Genomic DNA, 12,877 nt, shown 5'->3' on the forward strand with positions numbered 1-12,877 from the left:
ACATGGATAAATTAGAATTTAGAACCTCGAGGAGCTGGTGGAGGAATTCAAACTGCTCTTTTTCACGGTTTTTCATGTTGTTTGGATCAGGGCAGCAGCGTTGGGATGGAAAACGAAAAGAAAAAAAAAGAAAAAAGAAACAGCCCCGGAGCGTCGTCCATATTTGATTTAGTGATGTGAATAATATTTTAGGAAAAGTGCCTCCAACCAGCTGACGGCAACTTCGTATAGGAACGAACCTGAGATGCCGAATTGTGACCTTGGCGATCCTTTATCCACCCGTGCAATTAGGAGGCTGCATTTTTACATTTTAATTTTAGGAAAGAATATCAGCTAGGAGAACATGAGGGTATTAGCGATCCTATTCAGACTGGTGACTTGAGGATTTAATGCCTTTCGAGGGACATTTATTATTTATTCATTGAAACAAAAGTGAACAACCATTTAATCCCACCTTTACAACATGCGCTCTTTAATTAATTGTTTCTTTCCACAAACTATTGTCATCCATCCATCCATCCATCCATCCTGTTATTCATTTATTTCTGAATCATATTGTGAACTTTAAATCCAGCGAGGAAAAGAATAATAATTGAGTAGATTCTCGGAAAAAAACCTGCATGTAAAGTGGTTGTTAAATTTTCCATTTATCTACTGTCAAGCTGTCACACGTATTTACTGATATTTACATATTTTGTCGTGTTTTATTCATATTTCATTCTCCATTTTTACTCCCAGCTCTCGCGCCTCACAGTAAGAAGGTCGTGGGTTCAAATGCCGACTGGCGCCCGTTCTGTGTGGCGTTCACATGTTCCTCCTCGCGTGTGGATTCACTCTGGTTTCCTCCCGCAGTCTAAAAACACATGAGTCCGATTGGCGACTCTTAATATGTCCTGGAGGTGAACGTGGTTGTCTCTCTCTGTGTCTGTCCTGAGATGGACTGGACACTTGTCCAGGTGTGATCCGCCCTCACCTGGCGGCTCTCTGGCGGCCCCTTTTGGCCCACGTGCCGTATTTTGCCCCCCCCCCCCAAAGTTTGTCAGAACATACCCCCACCCCTCCACTCATCATATGTGCCATGATTTCTGTTTGGTTTTCTTCCCGTGACAGAAGAGGAGCGCGGTGCGTCCTCGGCGCGGCGGTGCGTCATTGCGCAGCGTCGCGCGCTCTTTGCTGCCAACAGCAGCTTTCGGAGGGTTCCGTCCACGTTCTGGGAGGGGTGAGGAGGAGGTAGGGGGGTGGGGGGGATGTTGGAGCCCGCACGCCTGGCACCTGTTGCAGTTTTTTGCTGACGTTCCCCTCCGAGTCCCGATGAAGATTTGACCATGTCGCAGGCGCACGCTGACTCCAACTCCAGCGGACACTATTTCGACAACACCGCGTCGGCGCGCGTCCACAGCAGCTCGGCGTTTTCTGGAGCCGCGTTTGTCGTCCTCATGGTGATGATGGTGACTCTGGTGTGTGTCATAGTTTTGGGCAACGCGCTGGTCATTCTGGCTTTTAAAGTGGACAAGAGTTTGAGAAGACAGTGCAATTACTACTTCTTGAATTTAGCCATATCCGATTTTCTCGTCGGTAAGTCCAACCTCGGCGTGAATTCCTTTATATGGAAGTGGTGGATGCTCCTTAAAGTCACATTGTTGTTGTCGTTGTTGTTGTTGTTGTTGTGTGTAATCGCAGGATCTTTCACATTAAATCTGTGCGTATACATTGAAATGTACCTCTTTGAATGACTGGATCCCTTTGAATTAAAAGCACAATATTCGTTAAATCCAATATAGTCATATAATTCCTTCAATGGAGTCATCCTTCTCTTTCTTTAATTCAAAAATCCTCATGATCTGCTCTGCTTCAACGTAATCATTTTTGGATTTATGTATAAACACAATACAAAACAAAACGCATTTGTTCAAAATGCATCGTGTGTGTGTTTCATTGTATGTATTGACATCTTTGTCCAGTGAAAGTATAAAGCAGAAGTGCGTCCTGTGCCTCCGGCTCTCTTGCGATTCCTCCACCTGTGTGAAGCCCTGGAAGTGTTCACGTGTTGCGTCTCTTCACCGGTTCCTGCAGGAGCGTTCTGCATCCCGCTCTACATCCCGTACGTCCTCACCGGACGCTGGACACTGGGACGAGGGCTGTGCAAGCTGTGGCTGGTCATGGACTACCTCCTCTGCTCCACATCCGCCTTCAGCATCGTCCTCATCAGCTACGACCGCTTCCTGTCGGTGACCCGAGCCGTGAGTGGACCCCGAAAACCTCAGCCTGTATTTATTTCACATGTACGTCACGTGTATGTTCTGCATTGAGCGCAATACTCTGAGGAGTTTATGCAAAAAAGGCTCAATGTGACTTACTACATGTGATATAAGACATATTGTCTTACTGTATATGCCCCAAAAGCAGATGTGCAACAACCAATTATGTAAATATGGCTGATGACATTATAATTATGTAGTAATGACATTATAATAAATCCCAATAACTGTAACAACTTATCAATAGTGCAATCAGATATTCGATCCATGATTATAGCATGTTGCTAATAATGACACTGAAATTTTCAAAATGTAATACATTAAGCCAATAATGAAATAACACATAAATAAAGGTGCACTTGTTAGAAATAAAAACCTTTTTTTTTTGCAGGTTTAAAGAAAAATAGGTATTGTCGACAGGAACAATCATGGTTTTAAAATGAATTTCTATTTTTTGTTTGACTATTTTATGACATTATTAGCACGTTGTGACGTTATTGGCGTCATTCCATCCAGAAGGGCCCAAATGACTCCGTTGTTGGTGTTTACATGGTGTAAAACCAACCTTCAGCAGAGGGTCTGCAGTTATTGTGGTCAGAGACTTTTCCTCTGCTGGTTTTGTTGGTGGACTTTTATCGTCATATATTTTCTGTTTATGTCATCGGTCATCTAGTTTTGTTTTTTCCCCCTTTCTTTTCATTCTAAATTCGGATTTATTTGCTGTAACTCTCTGAAAGATTCGACGTACTCCTCCATGATCAAATCCAACTCCACACTTTTCATTTCCAGCAGATTGTAAAAAAACTATCTAATGCACACAAAAAACCTCCGGTTTGCAGGATCTTAGTAAATAAGTTGGATGCAGATGGATAAATTGTTCAGCTTTAACTGAGACGTGTCGAACCGCGTCAACTGTTCAAGTTTAACGGTTAAACTTCCAGATCTTCCTACCTGGTAAACAATCAAATATCGCCTCTTTCGCTCATTTTGTGATCAGTCTTCCAGGTTTTTTGTTTTTTTTTCCTCCTGGTTCCCCCATCCTCTTCCTCTTCCTCTTCCTCCTCCTCCCACATGTGCCCATCTGCAGAGGTTAATCACTCCTGACCCGTCCAGGCCCAGTGCCACCCCTAATTATAGTTTCCCCCTGTGATGAAGATAAAAAAAAAAAGTCAGTCTGACTTTGGGACGACTTCACAAAACAGACGGACGGTGACACTCGACGGGAGGCCTTCACAATAAATCACAATCTCGCCGTCGTCGTATGAACGACACGCGCAACGTGCAGTACGGGGACACGTGTTTCTATACGTGGTGCATTCGTGGTGGCAAATGCAGAATGACAGGCTTCTAGATATAGGAAGAAGAGTGGGAATTAGTGCAAATGATTCACAAGAAATTGTGCGATTAAGAAGACTTAAACATCGCCGACTTATGAAAAGAAATCTATTCCTCAAATATCTCACATTTGCCTTGAAGGCATCAGTTCCGTTTTTTATTATTTCATATTTCCATGCATTCCTGTTCGTGATGTAGAGTAAGCCGGGATTTCAGTCGTTGCATATCATTCGTTGATTTGCGAAGCGTCGCGGCCGTTAGCCTCACTTAGCCTTTAGCCGCGGAGCGTTTTCGCCAAGCCGACCGCACGTGTCTTTAACTCGGAGCTGGAATGAAGCGGACAAAGGGAGTGTTCTGTTTGCTTTTCAGAGGCAAACACTTAACATCAGAGCCATGAATACAAATAACACCAGAGAGAGCGAGAGAGAGAGAGAGAGAGGCAGGGAGAGAGAGAGAGAGAGAGTGAGAGAGCCTCTTCTTTAATAAGCCAGCTTTGATCATAGAGATCCTCCTCCTTACCACGGTCCTTCCAACATGCAGAGATCAATCGTAGCAGGAAAAAAAAAACCCCGCCAACATTTTTCCTAAAAGCATCCTTCTCTGTGCACCCACACAGCAAACCCACTCGCACAAAGTTGGCCTTTGGAAAACAAAAGGCGCAGCCAGAAAAAAAAGAAAGAAAAGAAAACGTACATTTATTTAACATAGATCACTTCGCCTCGCCCGCGCTGATCGGCTCGATGTAGATTTTTTAACGCAAAGATCCGTTATAGGAATGAAAACAAAGTCTATATTTGGACGCCACAAGTGGCGCCGCGCTTCGTCTCCTCCGAGGACGAGCTTCAGTTAATTAGAGAGAAATACGACGACATGCATGTCAGGGCGGCTGGAGAGGTTGTGAAGGATGTCGCCCGCTGGATGAGCGCTCGTGCGTTGATACAGGCTGCGACGCTGAGTGCTTCGTAAGAGCTCCTCCACCGACGTAACGCTCAGTCACCGAGGGCTGCGCGCCGCATGATGCGACCGCCTTGGACGCATTAGGTATTTGCGTGTCTTGCCTCTCCATTAACCGCCGGTGGCATTGCTCGTCAGTCAATATTTGCACTGATTTTGCTCCAGTCACGCAACTGGATGGTGTTTATGGCAGAAAAGAGAAGAAAAACAAGGTCAATGTTTGTGAGTTTCAAATAGATGTGACTATTTGATACATATTAGCATTATGTTCTGATGGAAATCAAAAAACAGGAGGAGTTAAAATGAGGGATTCTGCATGATTTAGATGTGTTTACATGATAACGATAAGCTGGGAATGGTTTATTTTTGGATTCGCTTGGTGTGTTCATCCTGGGCGAGACACTGGTCACACTGTGGCCAGAAGCACAACGTCAGAGCGGAAACCAGAGGACACCCTGGTCGGAGAGGACATGGAGAAGGACTTTCAGTCGGTCTCTGAAAGGTTCTGGGGTTCCCTCCGTTCAAGAAGGGTGGTGTGATCAGCAGGAAAGGACGTCCTCTGACCTCGATGAGAAGGTCATCTCCGAGGATCTCATGAGCCCAAAAGCCATGCGTCCCTTACAGGAGGCATGTCTTGAGGCTTCCGGGCCGTCGCTGTCCGTTTCCCTTGGTGGAGGTCACCAAGGTAGTTAATCGTAGTATCGCGAGGACCTCAGGTACCCTCCTCTGGACTGGCAGACTGGAGTGGTGGTCGCAATTAAAAAAAAAAAAACAGGGACCAGAGGGAGGCATGTCTGATTTTCGCAGATGAAGTGGTCCTCGTGGGAATGTCACAAGATTTGGAAGTGTGAACCCTCATCCCCACTGTTTCAAACTGGGCAGCAGGCCGATCCAGTGAATACTTGTTGATCCTCTTAAGTCCACGATTCTGTCACAGAAAATAGAAAAGTCGGATCGGACAGGTGGCTGCAGTCGTGAAGAAGGAAGCTTAAAGTGGCTTGGGCCAAACGCCACACATCGTAGGTGACTGTGGAAAGGAAAAAGTCCGTTTTAACAGAAAAGCCCCTGCAGGACGGACTAAAGGAGCGTCATGTTTAAACTTTGTACATTTACTGAACAATCCTGATCACACACACAACCTTAAAGCCCCCTGCAGCCACAGTACTGCTAACCGTACTGCATGAGAGCCCCAGTAATGCCGCGGGAAATACACAATTATTTATTCATGTGGGATTTTAAATTCATGTGCAAATATTTAAAAATAACGAGCTGATCAATGTGCATTATTACCGTAGGCCAACAACCCGACAGGGCAATGTGTTATCGTGTGTGACCGCGGCAGCCCTGCACCTCTTTCATCCTTTGTTTCAATGCACTATTTGTCCAGCATGAATAGAACATGTCTGTATTACATCTTTTAGCCCACGCAGCAGTCAACATGAACGGCTTTAGAAAGGGATACAGCACCTACGACAATTAGGCGCACAAGGAACACTACAGGTGAATGGAGGAACTCTATTTATTAGAGATGAGATAAAGTACAGCTCCATTAGTTTTAATACACGAAACAGACAAACATATTCTAAAAAGACTTGGGGGAGGGGTTCCCTTCCATGTTGTATGAAAAGAAAAAATATCTATTTTCATATTTTACTACAGTATATGGCCACTTGTTCCATCTTTGCGAGACATTTTCACAACTCCAGAAAACAAATGCTTGTGAATCCATGTTTTATCCATGTAATTACAAAACGCCACGTCTTCATAGTTTCAGTAACTAACAACTAGTAACTGCATTGGTTTTCACAGTTTTTGTATCTTTGGTACTTGTTAGCGGTTGTTGGCTGCAATAATGTCAACTCTGTCTAGAATACAGAAGCATTGCAACAGGGGTTATAGTGTTTAAAAATATTGGGCGTCTTTTGGGGCTGGAGTTGATCCAGATCAGACTCAAACCAGAGATTTCCTCGCTGTGAGGCTGGAGAGGAAACAATACGCCACCCTGTCGGCAGACCTTTGCTATCCAGTGGCTCAATACACCATCTTGTGGCCCAATCATGCATTGCAAGAATAAAGTCGGGCATTTTTTTTTCTGCAGCACAATGTCTTCACAGAAATGTCTTAAAAATCACATTCCGATTTCATGCATGTGGCATCTTGTTGAAGTATCACATATTGTAACTGTAATCACACAGAAAGCAGCTCTGCTATATTTTGTACCTCATTCCTTAAGGGAAAATAACCGAGATAAACGAGAGGTTTTCCAGTTATATAGATATGTATTTGCAATTTTTGTCTGTAGAGTTGTTCTGCCTTGCTTTCGCATTTCCGTAGCCGTCATTGCAGGGTCGGTGTCCCCCAAAGGACCGTAAATGGATTTGATGCATCCCTTCATTTTATTCAATTTTTAGATCGTCTACGAAAGCACAGCCGGTGTGATCATGTGTGATTATTAGAGGGACGGATCGCGCAATGATCCAGTGACCTCACACGGGGGGGGGGGGGGGGTCACAACTGTGCGAGTGTGTGTTCTGATTGATGCCTGTGCCTCTCTGCAGGTGAGCTACCGCGCCAGGCAGAGCAGGACCCATCAAGCAGTGATCAAGATGATTGCGGTTTGGGTGCTGGCCTTCGTCCTGTACGCCCCGGCTATAATTTTCTGGGAGCTGGCGGTGGGCCGGAGCCGCGTGCCGAAGGACGAGTGCTTCGCCGAGTTCTACTACTCCTGGTACTTCCTGCTGAGCGCCTCCACGCTGGAGTTCTTCTCGCCCTTCGTGTCCGTGGCCTTCTTCAACCTCAGCATTTACCTCAGCATCCGCAGGAGGCGGCTCCGCTGCCGGGACGTCCAGCCCCACGCTCAAGCCAAGGGGCCCGCCTCCGCCCGGGGGGAGAGGATCCCCCTGTCCCACAACTGGGGGTCTGGGATAAAAGAGGCGACGCGAGGCTCCCTCCAGTCCCAGACGTCCTCCCTGAGTTTGGGCAAACTGGATCCGTCCCCCGGCAGGGCGGCGCCGCCAGGGCGGCGCCGCCCAGCCGTCTCTCCAGGGACAAGAAGATCGCCAAGTCCCTGGCGATCATCGTGTGCGTGTTCGCCATCTGCTGGGCGCCGTACACCCTGCTGATGATCATCCGCGCCGCCTGCAGGGGGCGCTGCATCCAGCATCACTGGTACGAGGTCACCTTCTGGCTCCTGTGGCTCAACTCCGCCATCAACCCCTTCCTGTACCCGCTGTGCCACAGCAGCTTCCGCAGGGCCTTCAGCAAGATCCTGTGCCCCGGGCGGCGCTCCACCGCCCCGTCGTCCGTCCTCCGCCTGGACCAGTGACAGAAGAACCCCCCCACCCCAACCACACCCACCCTTGATGACGGGGCGAGGAACTGTTTACCCTGAGCGATCAAAACTGATCAAATATTTTGACATATTTTTCAATCCTTGGATGTATAAAGTTTCATTCTCTGTCATGAGTTGTCACATATTCGTATTCGGGCCCCGTTTACATGACATTTCACGTAAAGACGCTTTTTTTTGTTTCAGAAGCAAAAGATACGCGTTCACATGGAAACGAAAGAGGCAAAGCCGTCTTTATGTTGGGCCACCAGTCGGTTGTATTAGAACTAAACCCACAGACACATGCGTACAGAGGACTAAAGACCATCAACAGGAACATTGGGGAGTACGTCAGCTGTCAACTTTCAAAAAGTTGACCCCCCCCCCCGTGGTTGTGAAGGCAATAAAAGTTTTGCAGCTTTGTTGAAACATTGTCGTGTAAACGGGGCCTCGGTTAAACCGGCTGTTCTCAACCTGTTTTTTAAATTTTCCCCCCTTTTTTCTTTTCAACCAAACGAACTCCGATCACAACGTCACAGCGAAGCCAAACACCAGCAGAACAAAAGCATCGAGAGCTTCCTTACTTCTGTACTCAAATATAGAAATTGCCTATTGATGTTACTGATTCGTGAGTAACGTAAGTTTTGTAAAATTCTCTCTTTTCGGTTGAGAACCACCGGTTTAAACAAAAAAAACGACGGGCATGAAAAAAAGGCCATGTGAGTGTTATGATTGACAAAATGGTGTCTTGCATTGTTACAGGAAGTGAAACTCATGGGAGAGATTAGAGTCAAAGATCAAGTCTTAATTTATTTTATGTGATGGAAAGATTAACGATGCACACGCAACAGATGTGTGTTGATGTTTACTGTATATGTGTGGACAGGGATGCTGTGGCTGCCACTGCCTCGTGCTGGACTGAGCAGGAAAAATAGATCTCTATCGCCACCTGCTGTCAGAAGAAGGTTTGAGCGTCTCCCGAAGCACAAAGTGCCATTTTAACCACCACGCTGCTGTGGACGGCAGAGTTGATCACCGCCAAGCGATCACGCACTGTTTCTCCACTGCCTGACTTTATATTCTTAATTTCTGTTTAATTTTTTTGTTTAACTATAAAGGAGATCAGGGACAAATGAAACAATTCAGGAGTAATTCAGAGCGCGCTCAATGTAAGTATTTATGTTAGAAAGAAGTTTTCTGAAGGAACAAAAAAAGATTTTGATTTATAAAAACATAGTTTTGAATCACTTCTCTGGTGACACATTGAAACTGCTGTTAAGTCTTTTGAGACTGGGATACGTGTAACTAGTTAGGAGTTAGAGTTAACGACAACATGGGTTGGTTATAACAACTAGGCCCCGGTTGAGTCGCACAACAACAACAACAATATTGCTGGTTAATTATAAGTCTGAGTTGGTGGACGACTATCACTTGGATTAATTATGACGACAGTTTGCTACTTAAATCTGTCAGTGGGTTAGTTGTGATTCGGGGGTTTAGTTTTACCAAAGAGTTTATATTGTAACTAATGATTGATTAAGCAGTATCAAATAGTAACAACAAATGTTTACATTACTCTTAACGAGTGTGTGGGTTCTTAGTTCAGGGTTATTTTTAACTTCAAAAAAGAGCCTGATTTAGTTGAAACTGAAGTTTGGGTGAGTATTAACAACTAGTTTAGTTTTACAATATTCTTGGTTAATTATACCTCAAGTCTGAGTTAGTGGGCTAGTTGTGATAACAAGAGTTTGGATTAGTTTTAACTCCTCTGGATTAGTTAAAACTGGAGTCTGGATTAGTTATAGCTACTTTCGATTAGTTAAAACTCGAGTTTGGATTAGTTATAACTACTGTGGATTATCTAAATCTAGAGTCTGGATTAGTTACAACAAAGAGTTTATGTTAGTTGCAACTAAAACTTAGGTTAGTAGTAGTAATTATTAGTGTGTGGGTTTGTTGTGACAGAAATAGTTCAGGTTAGTTGGAACTAGAATCTCAGTTTTAACCAAAAGACTCTGAGTTAGTTGAAACAACGAGCCTGGTGTAGCTGAAGCCAGACGAGTTCCGGTCATTTGTGATGTAATCTGGCTTCTTCTAAACCTCCAATAGAACCACATTTCTGGCTGGAGTCAAATCGGCCCACTAACTCACATTCACTCACTATTTACACATTACAGCTTAAGATTTTTTTTTCTCTCTTAATGGTTTAAATGTAGACTAAGGATAAGCTGTGCTTCTGTTGAAAAGCAGACATGTGCAACTAGTTTTCCTTAAATGGAAAATGTCTGTGACATTGACAGACATTTCATTTGTCCCTGGTCTCCTGTGATCAAGATCTGGAAAAAAATAATAATATGGACAATCGACACTGTATAACTGTTACCACTGCAGTGTGTGTGTGTGTGTGTGTGTGTGTGTGTGTGTGTGTGTGTGTGTGTGTGTGTGTGTGTGTGTGTGTGTGTGTGTGTGTGTGTGTGTGTGTGTGTGTGTGTGTGATGTAATCCGTTCTCAGATAATGTAAAAAGTATCACTTCACTGTGACGAGCTGGTTGTAATTCTCCTCTCGGTCCACTAGATGTCACCGTTTACCTTCACAGTTTCTCCTGCCTTGCAGCTTTTCAACCCCCCCTAAAAAAAAAAAAAAAAAAAAAAAAAAAATCAGCCTCGGAGATGCTTCACAGTTTGACGTCAACTGTTTTACATCCAGATCAGTGCACGTGTGCGCGGGCACGTGTGTCTACTTTAATATTATTTAGTTTTTTATCATAGAAAAAAAGAAAAGAAAAGGGGGGATCCGTTTTCCAAATATGTAATGTGATTATTCAGTGTGGAGATGAAATCTAGTAATTGCAGATGAACACAGTTGAATTGTTTGATGAAATTCACCTCGTCGTCTCGCGAGCAGCCTGCATGTTGCTCCTGTGCCGCAGACAGCGCGCTGCTGTCGGATGCTTCCCCTTTTTTTGTGCAGCTGGAACATTGATGTTGTTCGTGGCGAAAGCCAAAATGTTTGTCTGCAAGGAAGGAAAACAAACAAACAAACAAAAAGAAACAACAACAACAACAACCTAAAACCACGGTGCTTCTTCTTTTTTCTTCTTCTTTGATTGTTTATTTTTCCAAGAGGAATGGAGGTCTAGTCTCCTCGCAATTAACGCGCCTCTGTAACGAGCCGATTGCGTCTTTCCATCGCAACTGTAGCGGAATGAATAAATAAAGTGCGCTTGTGCCGCTCGCTGCACTGGGAGCCGCGGCAGAGTGCCCCGTAGCCGCTGCCTACTTGATGGCTAATTGGGTCAGTGCCAAACGCTGAGTGGCTTTTGTTTGATGTGCAGATGAAATGCTGAGAGTGCAATACCATTCTTTTTTTCCCTTCTTCTTCCCTGTATAGTGTGTGTGTGTGTGTGTGTGAGAGTGTGTGTGTCCCACAGTATAGGTTTGATTTGATGGATTAAACGAGCTCTTTCCAGATGTGGACTTGTTAGACGTGTAATTACGCCATCATGTTGGATAGTGAGGTTAGGTTTTTTTTTTTTTTTTTGCAGGTGCCGGGGTCCCACCGGGGGCCTTTGCATTGCTCAAATTGTTGCTGTTGCCTGTGTGCACATCTGGGCCTCCGGTCAGGTGCTTAGGAATAAGGGCACAGCTGCAGGGAGCGCGCTCTTCCTCCTCCTCCTCCTCCTCCTCCTCCTCCTCCTCCTCCTGCCCCTGGTGGTGGCGGCGGTGGTGGAGGAGACGGGAGGCACACTCCTGACCAGAGGGATGCAGAGACACATTTCCCCCGGGGACTGCAGAAGCGCATTTATCAGCAGAATGGGGCTCGCGCTCTGTATATATCTGGATGCGACAGTGCAGCAGCGCGCGGCGGCGGCGGCGGCGGCGGCTGCGTCTCGCGCTGTGTGCAGTTACATCAGGAGCAGCACCGCCATCGATTTCCCTGATAGATTGAAATGTCATGGCATGTGTGCCAAAGCGATTGGCCGCCGACTGAGGCCGCGTCGGGGATCACGCCAGCTTAAATTGGACTACGGATGAAAGAGAGACAGAGAGAGAGAGAGAGAGAGAGAGAGAAGGGAGGACGACAGTCCATAATTGTGAACACGTGGACGTGTGTTTACGCGCCTCCCGATTCCCGCCGGGCGTCCGTTTACGGTCGATGTCTGTGACCCCGAGCCATGCATCTGAGAGTTGTGACCCCCACGAATGGAGCGCACCTGTGGCCCCTAAACTTTATAGAGCCCCATTAGTCGAGCAGGAGGAGGAGGAGGAGGAGGGAGACGCTCTTTAAAAAAAAAAAGGCTCTTCGAATTGTAAATCCTCACAAGTTCGGTTTTAAGGCGGGTCTGTGTGGTTCAGGAGCGACTGAGGCGGAGGATCGTGGTCCAGTTTGGGAGAAAATGGAGGATTTTACCAGTTCTATTAAAAAACAAAACAAGAAAAAGACATTTTTGGGGGGCCAGACCTAAAAAATAACTTCCATAAAATTGTCCTTATATGTTAAAAGAAAATCACTTTTACTTACAAGCCTGTTTTTGTTTTTCCTTTCTGATCCCCACGTGGTATCTATGTTTAGAAGGAAATGTGATTTGTTTGTTTTTAAAGCAGAAGAGCAATGCTCTGTAATTAATTTCTCAGTTTTAAACGAACAAGTGGTGAAAAAGCTTTAATTCGAAGTCCAATCTCCCCAAAACAGAACAACATATACTTGAATCTAAGAATAAGTATGTTTACATGAACACTTTTAATTGGACCGTTTACATGCAAGTGAGTGGAATGGGTTTACTGATGAGATCATGTGGCCTCCGCTCCAGCAGGTGGCGATAAGCACTCTTACCGGTCTGATACCAAATACATTCATAGCTGAGATCATCAATATAGCGATGCACCGATACTTATAGAAAAGGACAAGCGAATATTGTTTTGATTTATTTTAGCTTGAAACACGACTGATGGTGATCGTCAGCCGCTGACACGATAACCCTGAACTCTTCTACATACAGTT

At 45.2% G+C, this 12,877-nt stretch overlaps 1 protein-coding gene across 1 annotated transcript; it reads left to right on the plus strand.

The window, feature by feature from the left end:
• Positions 1-1,325: 1,325 nt before the first annotated feature.
• LOC308135091 (histamine H3 receptor-like) lies at positions 1,326-7,872 on the plus strand (the record flags this gene model as incomplete). The annotated part of the gene is given in 4 exon segments (XM_080502964.1): positions 1,326-1,575; positions 2,074-2,240; positions 7,106-7,543; positions 7,546-7,872. Coding segments are annotated over 4 exon segments (1,182 nt in total).
• Positions 7,873-12,877: the final 5,005 nt, after the last annotated feature.

The sequence above is a fragment of the Blennius ocellaris genome (assembly GCF_963422515.1).
Source record: "Blennius ocellaris genome assembly, chromosome: 10".
Taxonomy (NCBI): Eukaryota; Metazoa; Chordata; class Actinopteri; order Blenniiformes; family Blenniidae; genus Blennius; species Blennius ocellaris.